Source organism: Netta rufina (assembly GCF_964035555.1).
Source record: "Netta rufina genome assembly, chromosome: 1".
Lineage (NCBI taxonomy): Eukaryota > Metazoa > Chordata > Aves > Anseriformes > Anatidae > Netta > Netta rufina.
Genome location: NC_140123.1, coordinates 132,938,128 through 132,958,528, shown reverse-complemented (window position 1 = coordinate 132,958,528; position 20,401 = coordinate 132,938,128). Strand labels below are relative to the sequence as shown.

The following is a 20,401-nucleotide window of genomic DNA, read 5'->3' as shown; positions in this document are numbered from 1 at the left end:
ATGTTTGCTGCAACACAGAACACAGTTGGTAGATAGGTGTTTAGCCATGCTCTGTATCCTGGAAAAGAATTGCATACGAACAGGTAGTCATATACACCTGCCTCTTGTGAGCCTCCTGCCTACAGTTGTTTACTACAAGTGTTACATCACCTGTCTCTACATGATGATGGCCAAACCCTACAAAACAAGTTATTCATTTTTCAGCTTGGCAAATAATATCTTCAGAATGACTGGCCTTCCTGCTTTTCTGAAAATGAGACTTCATTAAGAAGAGTCTTAAGTCAGTTGTGGAAAACAAACAGGTCCTTTAAAAAGTTTGATCTGGACCTTTAATCTAACTTTAAATGGTTACATTGTTAAACCAGGAGCCATTGATAAACACCTAAAACCCCTTTAATTTTGAGCCTTTTACTGGGGGTAAAGTCCTCTATTAATCATGGGTGAGTTAACTGTTTAGGCCTGGTGCCCTGTTTTCAATGAATAATTAAGAATGTTATAATGTGTTCTCTTGCAGACTTTTGTTTATATGTCTTAGAAATGCTATGAACATACACCAGACATAGCTTTTAAAAATTATTATCTAGAAAGATGGGAAGGGGAAAAGAGGAGCATGGAGAACTCATCAAGAACATTTCAAAAAGTGACTTTTCTAGTTTCTAGTTTTATATAGAGTCTAGTTTTATATAAGCTGTCCAATTTAAAAAAGAAAAACAAACAAAACAAACAAAAAAACACCAGCTGTTTACTGGGTTGTTAAACAAGTGTTTAGTTAAGAGATTGCTACGTTTTGCTTATCTGTTCATAATAAAAGAGCATTGCTGTAAAAGGCCTTCCATGATAAATAATCTAAATCAGTATTTGGGATAAGTTTACAGGACACAAACAATATTTGTATAAACTTACCCAATTTTATGACTCTGCTACTGGGGAAGAAGGCAGTACAATTAGTTTGCCGTAATGTGGTCAGTCAAATGCATGGTACTGTTTGAATACTATACAGAAGTTGTAGTTATTCTTTGGTTCCTTTACCTAACATCCTCCCAAAAGTAACAAACAAATATAATTATATAAAATTACAAAAGGAAAATTTACAGACTATAAATACAAACTGTTTCATTATTTTTTTACACTGGATAGCCTTAACAGTACTAGAAGCCCTGGGTACTCTCTAGTACGGATATTTGAACAGTGGAGCAAAATATTTAATTTCTTGGCAGAGCTAGTTATTGCATCTGTTTGCTCTATCTTTCTTTCTTGTCCAAACATCAGATGCAAGCACAGTTTATAATTGAAAATATTTGATGATTCACAGGTCAACAATGGTGTTTTTCACAGTTGAACTTTAAATTTCATCCTTACCACTTTTCCTGGATTTTCCTCACTGTGAAATATGTGTTTGTACAGCCTGCCCTGGCCTTGCCTAATCCTCACCCCTGTGTCTCAGGCAAAGGGGAGTGTGTAGCTTCATTAGTTCCTTTTCAGAGAGCCCCTGCTCTCACTTATTTCTGTACTGGCCAGTGAGTCTAGGGAATGTTTTGATGAGCCTATAAAGGGTAATGATGGAAAGAGCTGATGGGTTCCATGCTGGTGGTCACAGTGTGCATATCTGTGTCTCTGCTTAACGATGGTTACACATCCACAGGTTAAAAAAAACAAAAGTTGTTTACTGTAGGTTTTCAAATTTTCTCTATTATTATTTGCCTCTGGTTATAAATAGAGCTTTGGCTCACAAGATCTACTTCTGTATCACTTTTTAGAAGACTAAGGACAGCTTACATAAATGATGTTTATATTTTTGTTAATAAAATTTTAGAACTGTCAGAAATTACATTAATGTAATATTCTAATATTCTTTCGAAAATAAAACCCTTTTGCATTGACCATCATCATCATCCAGGGTTTCCTGTTGTTACTGGCCAGGGCCATATTCCCAAATAAAGAAAAAAAAATAAAAGGAAATTTTTGGTCTGTACCTAAGCAATGCTACACTGCAGGCACTTTACATATTGTGAATATAGAATTGTTGTTATGAAGCTCAGGGGGTGCACTAGTATTCTGAGCTGTGCAGCAAAATTTCCGAATGTTTTGGCATCCTGGAAAAAATTTTTGATTGTACAGTCTCAAATCCACTGACTTCTGATTCCAGTAGCTCCTACAGCTGTTTCAGACAGTGCTCACATTTAGGGTATTATTTATATTATCATAAATTTAATAAGATTTAACTTGATGAAAGTTGAGATTCTGAGGCACTGTTGTGTGACAACTTGAACTGGTCATCACAGAAAGAAAAAGTGACTTGATTGTATTCAACTCCTGGATAATAACAAAATCTGTAGCCTAGTAACATTATTACCTTCTATGAAGTGCATAAAGTTGAAGGGTGCTAGACAAAAATGAGTGAAGCAAATACATAACCTCATAGAGAAGACAATTCTTATAGTTGTAGTGGCATCTCAGAAAATTTTACTCAATTTGTTTCCTTGCAGGACTCAGCATCTTTAAGAACTTTAAAAAAAAAAAAAAAAAAAAAAAAACACTCTTCTGAAAGCATAAATTATATACAGATTTTGCATCTGTATCTAGGCTAGAGCATTCAAATAGTTTTTAGACAGGCTTACACTCAGTGTGTACCATAGAAAATAGAAGGAAAACTGGAAATTTCCTGTACTATCTCCTCATAAGAACAGTGGAATATAAAATGATTTGATTTGGAAGTTAGTCAACGTGCAGGTATTAATGTACTACTCTTGCTAAATTACTTTAGGGTCTTAAATTTCAACAAGGTATGTGGGATTTCTGTTTCATTGAGTTTAATGAATGAGCCATACTGTTGTTTTCAGTATGTCCTATGTTACAGCTGTTTTACTATCATGTGGACCTTCCTAGTCCAGATAAACAGTTCTGCAGTTAGAAAAACTATTTGTGGTAAAAATTATGACTCTGAAACAAAGAAGGATCTATGCCTTAATCATCTAAGTTGTCCTCTAGTCAGCTACTTTTTAACAGGGAAAGTGTTACTGTCTTCACACTTGTGAAGGCCTTAGAGTGGCAGCCTGTACAGAGTGCTCTTTGCAAACTAAAATTCTGGGAGGCCTTCTATATTCATAAAGGATGCTGTTGAGGAAATATTTGGATTTGTCTGCATTTGGGACAGATGAGAAAATAATATGCAGAGTTAATTTGTTGGGCTTCATAACTATTAGGTCCAGCGTTATAAGAGGACATGAATGGGACCCTTATGTATCACATTAGAAGTAGCCATCGGACTTCTTCTAATGTTGAAATGAAGGGCAGCACTGAACAGGTCATTTGAGTGTGTACAGTGACTCTCTCACAGCAGCTTCATGGTGTGTGCAATAAGAGTTGCTCTGCTTATAGATAGATTAGTAGTATGGTATATACACATGGAAGTTCTTTTGTAAGCCTGGTATATTTCAAGTCTGATACACATACCATATGAAATAGGGAGTTTGATCAAATAATACAGGATGACAGAAAGCCCTATACTCTAAAAATTCTACATGATGTAAAGTACATTGTATTTCCTAATTGGTTAACCAGTGCGACAGAACAGATCTCAGCTAGGAGTCTGCACTAGCCCAAGGGATACTGCTAAAGCATCTACGGAAAAAATCATTTGAAAAGGAAACCCTGCTGTCAGAAGACTTGACTTTGCTATTAAATGATTGGCATATCTGCTGGAACACATAAAAAGCTCCTCAAGACTGTTAAACTGCTGAAAATCACTACAGGATAGCTCCTCAAAGCTCTTTTGGCCTTATCTGTCTCAATCTGAAGCTGAAGTAGTGTTAATCTGCCAGGGAAGCATGAAGCATGAGCTGTATGGTATTGAGAAGTCTTCCATTTTACACTATAATGTGATCTGCTGCATACTCTGAAATAAGCAAGGAGGAATAGCTACCTTCTGTTCTTTGACATGAAGGTTCTTGGGCAATAAGTTAATGTTTGTTCACTGACTGGTAGTAAGAGAATTTAGTTCAAAATTGAGGCTTGGTATTGTTTCCTTTTGTCGATGGACAGGAATTTAAGAATGAAATGCAAAGGAAGGTTGGAGGTAAAGAATTGGCAAATGAGGAAGATGTGCAGAAGGGTTGGAAAAACATAAGTGAATGATGTCAGTGTGAATCAGGGACTTTAACACTTTTAAACATCCTCCTCAAAGTTTTTAGATGCATATTTCAATTTGAAGGTCTAGGAATAAGCTCCTGCTGTGATTTACCGAAACCATGCTTGTTAGGATGTATGCACACCAGTTGTGGCAGTAAGGCACACAAAAATATTCTCCCATTAGATCTCCAAGGACTTGCAGGATTAGATGTGGAAGCAAACATTTCTCATGATATTAAAAGAGGGAATTGTGGTGGAAATGTCTGTGATTTAGAAGTGGTGGGGAAAATGCTGTCAAATGTCATGTTTCACATTCATAACAGCTTGTGAACAGGAAATCTCTCTGTTTGAGCTTGTCAGGCATGGCAGCCACTAAATAAAGACAGACTCTAAAATGTTATGTGCTCTGCAGGTATCCATCTTTATTTGAGTATCTCACTTGCAGTTCAAAGAACTTGTAGTGAATCTGTTTAAATATCAGTTAGGAAAAATGTGAAACCACAATAAATTATAATCGAGAGCTCAAGATGCCTGGTGCAGGATAGCATCTTTTTTTCTTTTTTTTTTTTTTTTTAATCTGGTAAAATGCTATATTAAGTATGAATGGAGCTTCAGTGGTCCCAAATCAGTTCCCATTGTGCTGATTAGAATGGCATAGAGATAATACTGAGTTATAAATTTACATAATGTACAAATGTATATAATAAGTTTTCTATTCATATTCTATTTAATGGAAGACTTTTTTCCATAAGTGACTGTAGCCATCCAAAGACTTTAGACCCACAAAAGTAATTCATGGCAAAAAGTGCTCTATAAACCTAATATTAATGCAGTAGGAAGACGTATCAATTAAACAGTCAAAAACTCTGCACAGTCCTAAATGAAGAATGTTCCATGTTATTTATTCAATCTCCTCTTTGTTCCTGCTTCTGGAGTGTTAAATGTATCACCAAAAAAGGTATTTATCTGGCCAGCAAATGACATCAAGTGCATGCAAAATCTCAGCATTAAGTTTGGTGTTGTGGGTTTTTTGTTTATTTGCTTTTGTTTTGTTTTTAAAGTAATTTTGAATCCTCTGTACTTCAGTGATAACTTTCCTTTGGTAAAGTACGTGTACACTGAAGCAGTAATACCTGCACCAAAGTGCATATAAGAATCAAAGGGGAGATTCTTCTCTCTGCTCTCATTTAGAAGAGTATATCAAATCTGATGCCCAGAGGCAAAGTTACAGTATTAAAATGCCCAGTTATTAAAAACTTTCTTTTGACTCTGAACTAGGAGTCAATTTTTTGAGGGAAAGGAGGGAAGTGCATAAGAAAGAGATGGGAAAACTGAAAAAGGTAAAGTGAATTTAAGAAAAATATAAGGAAGGGGAGTTTCCAGAGACTGTATTTCTTATCAATGAATAAAGAATGTGATAGTCATTCACTGTCAAATGTAAATGTAAAATATAACCATGCAGCTACTGCAGAAAGTTTGGATTTTCAGTCTGCAGCCTTGTTCCATTTAATATGTGATCTGAGTCAGTGGAACTCTATTTACAGCACTGGGTACACAACCGTGTCTAGCTACCAGAAGCTTTGGATGTGACTCTTTAATTTTCCTGTTGTATGCTGAATTATATTTGAAGAACATTAAGTAAACCTTACAAAACAGTAACTGCTAAACACACCTATTTTTCTACAGCTTATAAATTCAGAAGTTCATATACTCAATTGCCTCCTTAGAGAAGGCTTGTGAGATGCAGTTAGTGCATCTCCTCCTCAAGAAGGGAAGGTGACTCTTGTAAGGTCATCCTCATTCTTTGCGATTTCTAACAACTTTTAACAATAAGGAGATAATTATTGTTAGAGAAGAACATAATAATAATAATAATAATAATTAAAAAAAAAAAAAAAAAAAAAAAACAGAAAATAAGAAAGTCCCACCTTACTGACAATGATTAATGGCTTGATATCTTATCTACTCTTCAAGTGCATCCTAAATGTTTTAAATTTGAGGCTGTTTGCATTTTAAAAATCTTTTTAACTATGTGGCTATACCCGTGCATAATTTGGTTTGGATTCATTTTTTTCCCCCTCTTTTGGACAGGGACTTTAACAAGATGCAAAGTATGATTAATTTTATGCTCAGCCTTCCCATAATAAGAGGAAGCAAATAAAACTGCAACAGAGTACTTGATGTTTTCTGGGAAACCGTATGAGATGTCTTCCAGAAGAACACCCCAACAATGCCACAGATTGCATCCAAATTATCTCCATTAAGTTGACATGACATTTTCATTTTACTGCTGTTTTAATATATATATATATATACACATATATATATAATATATTAAATAAAAATAATAAATATATTAAATAAAAAAATAATAAATACATTAAATAAATATATATAATATAAAATTGAGTTGTTTTTTTTTTTTCTTCTTCAGGGATGTACTAACATGGAAAACACTGGAAGAACAAGTAGAAGGGCACTTGAGGGATTTAAACTGCAAGAAACCCTCATACTAAACAACCTATTGTACCTGTTCTACTCTTTTCTTTCCCCACTGAGAAACCTCAGACTGTATTTTCTGGTTTTACCCCATCCCCATCCTGCTCACCCTTCACTTTGGCTTTCGGAGTAGTCCTAATGGCTATCAAATTTTACAGTTTTCTTGGGCACAGACGTCTTGAAAATATCATGACAACCTGAAAGCCATAAAAACTGCAGTGTGTTCCTCTTTGATTCATTAGATCGTAATGTTCCCCAGGTCACAACATCTAAATAAAAAAGATGTTAGCATTTTTGAGTATTTAAAATACATATATATCAGAAGGAGCCAGATTTGTTTCCGGATGTGACAAATGATAAATTTGAACTCTTGCAAATGTTAAGAGCAGAACACTGAAAGGTTTCAAGTAATTTTGAACATGTGGAAATTTGCTGATGCTGAACTCCTTGAGAATCTTATTATTTTAGTTGTTTTGTTCTGGTTGCATGCTTTCCAAAGAGAGCTGAACCTCCAGCAAATTTGGGCTGCACTTAACCAAAACAGTCTTGAACTTCTGTGAGCTTTTTTTCTGGCCTTTAGGTCTAGAGATGGTTCTCTTTTTAAGGAAAGTACGACTCAATATGGGAAATACAAATAGCTTACATAATTCAGGTTATCCAGGGTGTGTGTTACTCCTGAAAGTATATTTAATGTAGAATCTGCTAAAGAAACAGAGTATATATAAATGTTCCCATGTGAGAATAATGTGGTTTTATTGTTTTTAATGACTAGATTTGGGGACTGCAAAAGCCATGAAAATATATCAGACGTTGATCTGATTATGATCCAGGACTTTATTTGTATTCTTGTCAGTTTGCATATTACAGCATTCTTCTCAAGAAACTGGCTGCTCTTGGCTTGGACTGGCGCACGCTTCGTTGGGTTAGAAACTGGCTGGATAGCCAGGCCCAAAGAGTCGTCGTAAATGGAGTCAAATCCAGTTGGAGGCTGGTTACTAGTGGCGTTCCCCAGGGCTCAGTGCTGGGCCGGTCCTCTTTAATATCTTTATCGATGATCTGGATGAGGGCATTGAGTGCACCCTCAGTAAGTTTGCAGATGACACCAAGTTAGGCGCATGTGTCGATCTGCTTGAGGGTAGGAAGGCTCTGCAGGAAGATCTGGATAGGCTGCACTGATGGGCTGAGGTCAACTGTATGAAGTTCAATAAGGCCAAGTGTCGGGTCCTCCACCTGGTGCGCAATAACCCCAAGCAGAGCTACAAGCTGGGAGATGAGTGTTTGGAAAGCTGCCAGGCAGAGAAGGACCTGGGAATATTGGTGGATAGTTGGCTGAATATGAGCCAGCAGCGTGCTCAGGTGGCCAAGAAGGCCAACAGCATCCTGGCTTGCATAAGAAGCAGTGTGACCAGCAGGCCTAGGGAAGTGATCGTCCCCCTGTACTAAGCTCTGGTGAGGCCACACCTCGAGTACTGTGTTCAGTTTTGGGCCCCTCGCTACAAGAAGGACATGGAGGTGCTCGAGTGAGTCCAGAGAAGGGCGACGAAGCTGGTGAGGGCCTGGAGAACAAGTCCTGCGAGGAGCGGCTGAGGGAGCTGGGCTTGTTCAGCCTGGAGAAAAGGAGGCTCAGGGGCGACCTCATCGCTCTCTACAAGTACCTCAAAGGAGGCTGTAGTGAGGTGGGGGTTGGTCTGTTCTCCCACGTGCCTGGTGACAGGACGAGGGGGAATGGGCTTAAGTTGCGCCAGGGGAGTTTTAGATTGGATATTAGGAAGAACTTCTTTACCGAAAGGGTTGTTAGACATTGGAACAGGCTGCCCAGGGAAGTGGTGGAGTCACCATCCCTGGAGGTCTTTAAAAGATGTTTAGATGTAGAGCTTAGTGATATGGTTTAGTGGGGACTGTTAGCATTAGGTCGGAGGTTGGACTCGATGATCTTGAGGTCTCTTCCAACCAAGAAATTCTGTGATTCTGTGATACTACATTTCTGCCTACTTCCTTAAAAGTAAAGTAACGGTGTTGATGCTACACTGCTTCTTATTCTGAATTTGTTAGTGGGAACAAGAAATTTAATTGCTGATCTTGTCTCTGGTATCTCTTTACCATACATCCCAGAAAAAATGTTGAAAAATGTTGTCCTGAACAAAGTCCATGCCAAAAATGCCTCTTGACTTTTGTAGGGTTGCAGTTTCACCGCAGGGCATTTCATCTTTAGATATTACAAAGTCACTTCTTTCCCAATCATATGAAAAAAAAAGCTATGTTCATGCTGTAGCTTTATTCTTAATTGTTTAAGAACTGGAAGGTAGTATGGTGCTTTTTTTTTTTAATGAAGATGCTGCATTAGTTCTGGGAGGAACAGTGACCAAACTCAGTAATGAATCAGTAAAAAAATTTTTAAGGCCTTTTAAGAGAGAAGCCATAAAAGTGCAAAATGTTACCACATGGAAATAAGCGTTCCAGCATTTCGCAGTGTTCTTTGCTGCATACCAGTTCTGGAGAAGCAGGCAATATGCATAAAACTGCTGATAATACACCATTCTGCAAGTGGTATGCTTTGTCTTCTGTAGGTGAAACAAGGGCTAGTAGCAACTTCTCATGGAACATGAAGGTAAAAACATGGTTCCTTTGGCAAGTCTTCAAAGGCAATGTTATTTAACGTCTCCATAATGCCCCTTGGCAGTGTTTTGTTTAAAGCAGCTAGATTAATAGATAAAGATGAAAACAGAAATATCTTTTTCTTTAGATACCAAAAAAATACAGAGATTTGTCCATTGAAGTACAGTTACAAAGAATTTAATATTTATTTTTCTAGCTGTTTTATAGATCCAACTGCTTTAGGAAATACCCTACATCTGTGTAATATACCTGTATGCTTAGTTTTGTTCATGGCTCTTCAGTTTAGAAGACATTGATGAGGGCAGACAACTTCCTTTGGCTATTTATTTTAAAATGTCCAAGCACATAAATTATTCCTTTCAAAGTCAATTATAATTCGTGTTTACTAAATTAACTCCAGATTTTCCTTTACATTAGTAATCTAGAAGAAGTTTCAAATGAACCCATGTTTTACCCAATCCTACTCCTATTTTGAAGTTCTGCTGCATGGTGAATGTTGGGATTTATGTCCTTGATAGATGCCAAGATAAAGGTTGTTACAATGCATGCTTCCCAATTTTCTATAGAAATCTGTGCAATTCAACACTAAAAGCTGAATTTGGCTCATTAACTTTCAGGGCTCAGCCGTTCTTCCTCTTGCATGTTAATGGCCATAAGGCATCTTTGACAGTTCAGCTGTGACACTGATCCAAAATGTGTCAACTCCACACAGAGGTTTCCTTTGATTTCAGTGGCCTTGCCCACAATGATCTGTAGCTGTGCTGACAAATACATTTTCTTGTATGTGCTGTAAGGATTTTTGGACATTTGAGGATGTGATGAGTGGCAACTGGTTTCATGAAGACTGGGAATGGATTTTGCTGGAGGTAGATTTTTTACTTTCCTAGGATAATGTCTCTGCAGCCTTCTGCTTGGAAAAGATGGTTAGTGCACAGCAAATTTCATGATACCAGGCTGAAACTGTTTAGACAAAATGGGAACAAGCATTTCTTCAGTCTGTTTTACAGTTTGTTTTGTATTTTGGATGTTAATTATTACGTAGTGATGTCTTCTACTCTGCTGAAATCAGAAAGCTGGAAGCAGAAGAGATAAGCTCTTATTTTACTTTGAACATTTCTTAGTCAAGTTGTATATGCTGCTGGAAGATCGGCTTCTCTGGAGGCTTATAAATCACAGTGGCTTTGTGAGACTTCTGAGAGTGCTATCCCATTGTTGCAGAATACAGAAATAAAACAAATATCTGGTCTGCTGAGAGTCTCAGCGGTAATAATGAAAGAAGTCAGTTTGTATAAGATGGATACAGGTTCTGCCAGACTAAAGAGAATTAGGTCATGTAAAAAAGAAAACTTCAGATTCTCTTCCTATGACTCGAATACAGTGATTGCAAATTACAGCACTTCCTCACGTTATCAAATGCTAAGATTTTCTCAGATAACTGTCTAGAATTTTAAAAAGTTATTGGATGCTTATATAATAATTAGACTTGTACTTTATGTACCCTTTAAGTAACACGTTGATGGAGAAGGACAATAGCATTGTATGACATTGCTGCATTCCCTAGGGCTGCTGAAAAAGAGTTCCAGGTTGTAACAAAAAGATTCACCTCTGTTTTCCAGAAGAATGTACACTATAGCATACAAGCTTCTTTCATCTTGTGAGACAGATGAACCTGTACAGTTAGTTGTACCCCCAAGTAAGCAAGTTTCTTTTTATCTTTTTTTTTTTTTTTTTTTCTCCCAATAATGTTATCTTTTAAAACAAGCAGTGGATTTTCAAGATTTCCCAAACCAGTTCCAGAAAGGGATGATCAGAACTTAGCTCACTGGCAACTGAAAACGTGGTTGTACATATCCAGCTCTGGCCTTGGGAGTTGCTGTCTTATTTAAATGCAGTAAGCATAAATAAGTTCTTAGAAGACTGTATCATTATCATTTATCATTGTAATTTCTGTACACAACAGATCTGAGGCCCTGAAGCTTGAGAGACCAGTAGGTGAGGATGAGGTAGGAAGTCTACCCAGGAGGATGCCTAGGGCGAGGAAGTCGACTCCATGCCTCAGGACTGCCTCTACCAAGACAGAAAGAAGGGTGTTTTAAGTGACTCCCTTCTCAGTGGAACAGAAGGCCCTATTTGTCAGCCTGACCCTACCCATAGGGAAGTCTGCTGCCTCCCTGGGGCCAGGGTCAGGGACATTGCCAGAAAGCTTCCCAACCTGGTTCGCCCCTCTGGCTATTATCCTCTTTTAATAGTCCAGGCTGGCAGTGATGACACTGAAGAGAGAAGCCTGAGGGCTATCAAACGGGACTTTAGGGGACTGGAACGATTAGTGGATGGAGTGGGAATACAGGTGGTGTTTTTGTCTATGCCTATGGTGGCAGGGAGGAGTACAGGGAGGGCATGGAAAGCCCACCTGATATACATGTGGCTCAGAGGTTAGTGCCAACAGAGAATTTGTTTGTTTGTTTGTTTGTTTTTTATAATGGGGTGCTTTACTCAGCACCCAGCCTGATGGCTGCAGACGGGTCCCAATCTCTAAGGGGAAAACGGATCCTAGGCCAGGAGCTGGCGGGGCTCATTGAGAGGGCTTTCAACTAGGTAAGAAGGGGAAAGGGCTGAAACGAGGCTTGTTAGAGCTGTACCAAGGGGAACAATGGCAAAGCTGGGAGAGAAGGCAATGGCCCAACTGAAGAGCATCTACACACAGCACACAGCATGGATAACAAACAGGAGGAGCTAGAAGCCATCGTGCGGCAGGCAGGCTACGACTTGGTTGCCATCACGGAAACATGGTGGGACCACTCATGACTGGAGTGCTGCAATGTCTGGCTATAGGCTCTTCAGAAGGGACAGGCAGCACAGAAGGGGTGGTGGTGTGGCTCTCTATATCAGAGACTGTTTTGATGTTGTGGAACTTGAAGCTGGGAATGATAAGGTTGAGTCCCTATGGATTAGGATCGGCGGGAAGGCCAACAAGGCAAGTATCCTCGTGGGGGTCTGTTATAGACCTCCAGACCAGGATGAGGAGACGGATGAGGAGTTCTACAGGCAGCTGACAGAAGTTGCGAAATCGTCAGCGCTTGTTCTCATGGGGGACTTCCCAGATATATCCTGGAAGCATAACACAGCCCAGAGAAAGCAGTCTAGGAGGTTTCTGGAGATCGTGGAAGATAGCTTCCTGATGCAGCTGGTTAGTGAGCCTACCAGGGGAGGTGCCCCACTAGACCTTCTCTTCACAAACAGAGAAGGACTGGTGGGAGATGTGGTGGTTGGAAGCTGTCATGGGCAGAGTGACCATGAAATGGTAGAGTTCTCCATTCTTGGAGAAGCCAGGAAGGGGACCAGTAAAACTGCTGTACTGGACTTCTGGAGGGCCGACTTTGAGCTGTTCAGGACACTAGTTGGTAGAGTCCCTTGGGAGGTGGTTCTGAAGGGCAGAGGAGTCCAGGAAGGCTGGGCGCTCTTCAAGAAGGAAATCTTAATGGCGCAGGAGCAGTCTGTCCCCACGTGCCCAAAGATGAGCTAGCATGGAAGAAGACTGGCCTGGCTGAACAGAGAATTGTGGCTTGAGTTTAGGAGAAAAAAAGAGGGTTTATGATCTTTGGAAAAGAGGGCGGGCCACTCAGGAGGACTATAAGGATGTTGCGAGGCTGTGCAGGGACAAAATTAGAAAGGCCAAAGCTCATCTGGAGCTCAATCTGGCTACTGCCATCAAAGACAACAAAAAATGTTTTTACAAATACATCAACGCAAAACGGAGGACTAAGGAGAATCTCCATCCTTTACTGGATGCGGGGGGGGGAACTTAGTTACAAAAGATGAGGAAAAGGCGGAGGTGCTTAATGCCTTCTTTGCCTCAGTCTTTAGCGGCAAAACCAGTTGTTCTCTGGATACCCAGCACGCTGAACTGGTGGAAGGGGATGGGGAGCAGGATGTGGCCCTCACTATCCGTGAGGAATTGGTTGGTGACCTGCTACGGCACTTGGATGTATGCAAGTCAATAGGGCCAGATGGGATCCACCCAAGGATACTGAGAGAACTGGCAGAGGAGCTGGCCAAGCCGCTTTCCATCATTTATCAATGGTCCTGGCTATCGGGGGAGGTCCCAGTTGACTGGTGGCTAGCAAACATGATGCCCATCTGCAAGAAGGCCTGGAGGGCAGACCCGGGAAACTATAGGCCTGTCAGTTTGACCTCAGTGCCAGGGAAACTCATGGAGCTTACTTAACTTTCCTGTTGCTTACTTAAACAGGAAATGTTACTTAATTCATTGTTTGAAAAAAGGAAGTGGATTGATCAGTGCATTGCAGTCTGATGCTGAGTAACGTAACAACTGATCACACTGTCTTCTGAATTTCCTCTTCAGACAAAACTTGGTGCTGGATGAAAGTTAAGAACAAATCTGAAAATGAAGTTATCTTTTTCCCAGGAGTTTACTAAAGTACACACCTGACACCAAGTCCTGTTATGTGCTTTTCAGTTATTGACTTGGACCATTTAAAGCATGACATTACTGTAGGTCTCTGATTTTATCCTTGCAGCCCTAGAATGATAGGAAGTTTTTAACAGTATTCATGAGTGATTAAGTAACCTTGCAAATATTTATTAAGTGGAGAGCTCATTAGAATTCTCTAGAAATGTGTACCCAGGTTTACTGGGCTATAAAGACAGGAGAGCATCTCTGGGACTTTGCAATACTGTAGTGCAGCTGTGTTCAGAATGACCTCAATACGCAGTAAATCATTTACTGGTTAGTGTTGTCAGGAAAAATCACAAATGATGGTTTTTGTTGTCATACTGGGCTGTGGGAGGCAGAGCACACCCACAGGCTGCGCTGACTAGGCATTGATAAAGCTAATGGATGAAAGTACTTAGTGAAAGATGGGAATTTTTCAAAACAAAGGAGTGGTTCAAAGGCTAGGAAGTTTACTTTTCATCAGTAGGTATTATTTTTATTAAGATCCTTTCTCCACTTTCTTGTTTCCAGCATTTTTGTTGTGCTGAATTCTGAGTTACAAAAAAAGCTAATTATTTTTGCAGATAAAGTTAAATTAGTAATTCCCATTTTGAACTGCTGAGGAGATTGCAGAAGGAGGGCTTCGAAGCTGTTGGATGGAAGAAGATGGAGACAGACTATTCTGAGGTTAGGGAAGGTTTCTGGGACAGGCGGACCTGAGGGGGAAGACCTACAAAGAAGGCTGGAGGGGGCCTGTCCCTGCTCTGCCAAATCAAACATCTCAAAGGATTGTGCTAAGAGGGGCAAACTTAGATTCAGAGCAAGGGCAGAAATGCTTGAAGGGCCAGTGAACGACTGAGTCTCTGCTGTCTTTTCAGAAGAATCTGTTTTTCCCAGACTACTATGCTGTTTTGGCATTGTTTCTGGGTATGATACCAGGTAGCTAAGCTTTTCTGGTGATAGTTTTGAAAGATTGAAAAAAAAAAAAGAGGGAGTCTGTGTGAACCTAATATCAAAGTACATCATCCACCTCTGCAGTGGAAGGCACATTTGAAATTACAGGCAGGATAGCTTTAATGTGCCAACAGATTATTTTCTACAGATGTCTTTATCAGCGTATCTTGCACTATGTAACATAGGGACAGTGGGTGGGGACTTTGGTTTAGCACACCGCAGATTTAGAGCTGACAGTTCTCAACTTATGAGACTGTAATTATTTGTGCATTTGTAGTTGGTTGATGTGTGCCACTGATTCACAGATGCAATTGTAATGCATACATCCCATCTGTAAGTCAAGATATGATCTGTAAAAAAAAAAAAAAAAAAAAAAAAATTTGCACTTTCTAGAATGAGTGAAGAAGTGATTTTTTTTTTTGTATGAGTCATGGAAGACCATAATAGAATTGTTTGCAGTTGAAATAGAATTAATATCTCTTGTCATTCACTTGCATGCCAGTGCACAAAACATAATTAACAGTAATTCTAACATGCTTTCTAAGAATAAAACTTTAAATTTTGTTGTCACTGTCATATGTGAAATAATAGAGAAAATTATAACAGGGCTTCTCTTTTTGGGGAAAGGGAAAGAGACGGACAAAACTGCATTGTGTTATCAAGAGCAACTTCACAGAGCTCAGCAGACTGTGACAGCTATTTCAGAAATGGTGCCTTTCAAGATTCATTGCACATAAAAACAGCTTTATGTGTTGTCAGGAATATATCAAGTCATCCTTGTGCTGAGAAGACTTTCTGGTCATACTTTTATCTATTACACTGTATTAATAGTATGGTTTAACTCATTGTCTGCTTGATTATTTTAAACAGAAAATGAAAAGTATGTTTTAAATATAAAATAATAACAAAATCACTTAAAATTTTTCTAAAAATATATAATTGTTTCCTGTGGTGATACTAAAGTTAATTTGGGAAGGAGTGTTCTAGGTATAAGCTTGCTGAATTTCAGTCTCTTATGATCCTCATATAATCTACCTGTAATTCCCTGAGCCATCTATTGGATGGAGTATGCAATATAAGTATATAGAATGATTAGGAGAATGCATATATTCAAAGATCATGCGTGGCTGGAGAATTCTCCTGTATTCATAGGATTCTCTATTTACAAAAACTTCTTTATCCTCCTTTTGTGTTTTAGATATTGATGAGTGTGAAAATGACTTCTACAATGGGGGCTGCGTCCATGAGTGCATCAACATTCCAGGCAACTACAGATGTACCTGCTACGATGGGTTCATGTTAGCTCATGATGGCCACAACTGTCTTGGTAAGTAGTGAGTGCTGGCAAAGAAGTTTAATTTCATGACTGTGATAGGAAAGCCTGATGTACTGGCAGCGTTTTGTCAGCTCATACATGTTTACGATGAAGGCCTGATCCAGATCTACAGCTGTTTCAGACAGTTCTGTGTGCTCACATTTAGGGTATTATTTATATTATAAATTTAATAAGATTTAACTTGATGAAAGTTGAGATTCTGAGGCACTGTTGTGTGACAACTTGAACTGGTCATCACAGAAAGAAAAAGTGACTTGATTGTATTCAACTCCTGGATAATAACAAAATCTGTGGCCTAGTAACATTATTACCTTCTATGAAGTGCATAAAGTTGCACTGAGTAAGTTGAAGTGTTTCTATTGACTCCAGTGTGGTTTAGACCAGACCATTAAGGTTGGTACTCATCATCTTAACATACTCTAATCAGTTTGTCCATATCTAACATAAGAGGTCAGGGTTGTTTTTTTGTTTCCATTTCAGCAAGGCTTGTGCTGGATGTTTGGACTTCTTTTTTAAGAAAAGTAATCTGCCCTAAAACACATACATATTTTGCCTATTTTCTTTTTGAAGAAAAGTAATCTGCCCTAAAACACATACATATTTTGCCTATTTCTTCCAAGTTTTGTAATTCCAGTCATAAGTTTAAAGTTTTCCCTCCCCCTTTTCCCCCTTTTTAGGGTAAAAGGATTCCAGAACGTGCTGTATGAACAGGTTACTGTATGTTAAAAGTGCAGCTGTAATGAAGGAATACTTGGACAATAAAACAAGGCAGAAGAACAGTTATCAATAATAGATGTTTACAAAGGAAATGGGCACAGTCCACTAACTCTACAAAAACAGGTTCAGAGCACGATCTTAGTTGTATTGGCAGTCTTAGGATTTGGGGATCTGTGATTTTGATTTATGTCCATTGCCCTGTTTTAAATAGGCGTGCTTTATCCTTTATACTGAAAACAAAGTTTGTGTTTTATGTTTTAATTTCATCACACCAATTACCTGGAAACAAATTTGACTGGTACATCCAGTTTCCCCTACAAGTTGACTTGATAGTCATTCTAGCTAAGTCACAGCGCATAGGACTTGTATTGTCTTTCTCAACATTCCAAATATAATTGCAACAACTGCTGTTTGATGCATTACCAGATTCATTTCAAATTGATGTGCATTATACAGTTGTGAGGAATGTTTTAGCAATTTGTGTCAATAGAGAGCTTGAAGGGAAATGTATTTGTAGGCTTTTCCTTGAAGTTTCTGATATCTGGGGGGTTTCAGAATAACTGCTAGCTATTATGACTATTGCATGAGACACTATGCAAGTCTCTGATATCTGGCCAGGAGATTAAGGAGAAGGGGAAAGCTGAAGGACGGCTAAAAGACAAAGCTTGCAGGGAATGCTGTGCAAGCCTCTGACATACAGCCAAGATGGACAAACGAGAAGGCCAAAAAAAAAAAAAAAAAAAAACAACTGAGAGGAAGACTATGAGCCTTCAGCATGAGAGACCCTCAGAGGGACCACCAGAGACTGATACGCATGCTCCAGTAGGAGGGTTTGAATTCTGGAAACTAATTATAATAACCCTGTTTCTTTTAGAAGTAGTAATGAATATCTATTAGTCTAGGAGCATAAAAATCAGCATCTTGATGTAACGTGTGTGCGTCTTGGTGGAGCAGAGACTCCCGGCACACCCAGCGCTGTTTGCTTACCTCTATTCCTTTAATAAATTGTAAACTTTGATTATAATCCTATTTTGGGACTTAGCCATTTATAACAGTGAAGAAAAGGGATATTTCATCTGTGTCATGCAACATCTTTACTTTGGTAAAGCTGAGGTTCTTTGCAAGAAAAACCAAAAAATCAGGTACTGAGCGAGAAATCATAACACCAGCCTGCACTCACTGAAGCTATAGAACAACTAGAATTTCTGAGCAGGGTTCTGGTTAGCTTTTCAGTAGATGTGTTTCCTACTTGGTTCATTTTCAAACTGAGTATGAGTTCAGAAGGTTTATGCATCCTGACCATTGATAGGTTTTAGACTCAAACTTCCAAATTTCATTTATCATAGAACAGACTAAATAGATTTATTTGCCTCAACCTGAGGTGCTCAAATGATTAATTGTGCAAGTGGTATTTCTTAAACAAAGAGCAGCCAGCTATTAATTTGAAAATGAAAGAAAAACTGGTTATGCTATTGTTCACGAATATCTCTTAATTGAACAGAACCCAATCAAATATTTCAGCTACCTGGGATTCTAATAAATGTGCAAGTATGTTGTTTCAAACAGCTTGCTATTATCAGCTTTGTTTCCAAGTGATTCCTATAGAAGTAGGGCAATGTATATTTGCAATTATGAACAGGAAAAGGGAGGGACGTGATAGAAAATGAACCCTTCAGGAAATCTGTGGGATTATCTTGGACCCATGCTGTCTCTGTTGTTGCTCTCTGATCATGAAATATACAGGTTTACGGAGATAGGTTTCTAATTTTCTTTTCGTAGATTTCAATGCAGATAGTTTTGGCAGAAAAAGCCTAAAATAATATAAGCCACTGTGTTTAACAGGTGGCTCTGGTTCCAAGTATTGTTCCAAAGCTTGCCAAGAGATCTTACAGGTTTGTCAGAATCAGTGTCTGTCCATATTCATGTTTCTCTGAGATGGCATTTTGTATTACTTCCAAAATGTTAGGAACCATGTTCCCTACAGAAGAGATGCAGTGAACAGACAATGAATGGGAATGATAGGAAAGGGCTTGCTGTCCCATCGTGTAACTTTAGGACACTAAAAGAGGTCACAATTGCCTTTTAATTTTGGGACCAGACTGGGGAAGTTTGTTCCTCAAATGCAAATTGAATATTCACAACAAACAAATGGTCTTTGATATGGACTTGTGCAAAGCATTTGACATTGTCCCACATGATATCCTTGTCTCCAAATTGGAGAGACGTGGATTTGATGGATGGACTACTCGGTGGATAAGGAACTGGCTGAGTGGTTGTCCTGAAAGAGTTGTAGTCAACATCTCGATGTCCAAGTGGAGACCAGTGGCAAGTGGTGTTCCTCAGGGAATAGAGACCGGTACTATTTAACGTGTCAGCAATATCAATGGCGTGATTGAGCGCATCCTTTGCCAGTTTGTGGATGACACCAAGCTGAGAGGCGTGGTTGATACACTGGAGGGAAGGGATGATACACCCGAGGGACTGTGACAGGATTGAGAGGTGGCCTGTGCAAACAAGATGTAGTTCAACAAGGCCAAGTGCAGGGGACCTGCACCTAAGTCAAGGCAATACCAAACATGAATATAGTCTGGGCAATGAGTGGATAGAGAGCAGCCCTACAGAGAAGGACTTGGAGATATTGGTGGATGAAAAGCTTGTCATGACCCAGTAATGCATGCCTGCAGCCTGGAAAGCCAACCATACCCTTGGGTGCATGAAGAGCAGTGTGCCCAGCAGGGAGAGGGAAGTAATTCTTCCTATCTGCTCTGCCCTCATGAGATCCCACCTGGAGCACTGCATTCAGCTCTGGGGCCCCCAGCACAAGAAAGACACAGACCTGTTGGAGTGAGTTCAGAGGAGGGCCACGAGGATAATCAGAGAGTTGGAGCACCTCTCCTGTGAAGAAAGGCTGAGGGAGCTGGGATTGTTCAGCCTAGACAAGAGAAGGCTATGGGGAAACCTTACAGCAGCTTTCCAGTATTTAAAGGGTGCCTAGAGGAATGCTGGGGATGGACACTTTGTCAGGGGGTATAGTGATAGGAGAAGGAGTCCTATCACTTAAACTGAAAGAGGGTATATTGAAATTAGATATTAGAAATAAATTCTTTACTCTGAGGGTTGTGATGCACTGGCACAGGCTGCCCAGAGAAGCTGTGGATGCCCCATCCCTGAAGTGTTCAAGGTCAGGCTGGATGGGGCTTTGAGCAAGCTGATCTGGGGGGAGATGTCCCTGCCCATGGCAGGGGTGTTGGAACCAGGTGGTCTTTAAGGTCCTTTCTACCCCAAACCATGCCCCCAAAATATTATACTCCTAAGTGGCATGTAATGTTTGATCAGCAAGCTGAAATTGAGTCTGTAAACAAATTAAGTAGATTAAGTGGGTACTTAACATTGGGTATTCTTGCATTGATTTGTCATTTCCGTTTATACAAGAATTATATGTATTTTGTAATATATGAATTTATGTAAGAGCCTGTAAGCTTTGCTTTAGGTTGATTTTGAAAACCCTGATTGAACTAACTTCTCATACAGCAACACAGATGTGTATATGCTTAGATGGAAGTAGATTTTCTGGGTCTGAACCAAGATCAGACTACACTGTACCTACTTCTTCCCCATATTTTGGTCTTGCAGACATTACTGTTGGGATCTGTTCTGTCAGCACACAGGGAGCCAGACAACGAGAATTCTTAGGGGGC

General features: G+C 39.4%; 1 protein-coding gene across 1 annotated transcript in view; it reads left to right on the top strand.

The window, feature by feature from the left end:
* SCUBE1 (signal peptide, CUB domain and EGF like domain containing 1) overlaps positions 1-20,401 on the top strand; it is a gene marked incomplete at both ends in the record, with an annotated part of 218,245 nt that overhangs the window by 16,361 nt on the left and 181,483 nt on the right. Inside the window, one exon of the mRNA XM_084301766.1 lies at positions 15,849-15,977. Coding sequence (XP_084157892.1) covers positions 15,849-15,977 — 129 coding nt within the window. The remainder of the gene's footprint in view (positions 1-15,848; positions 15,978-20,401) is intronic.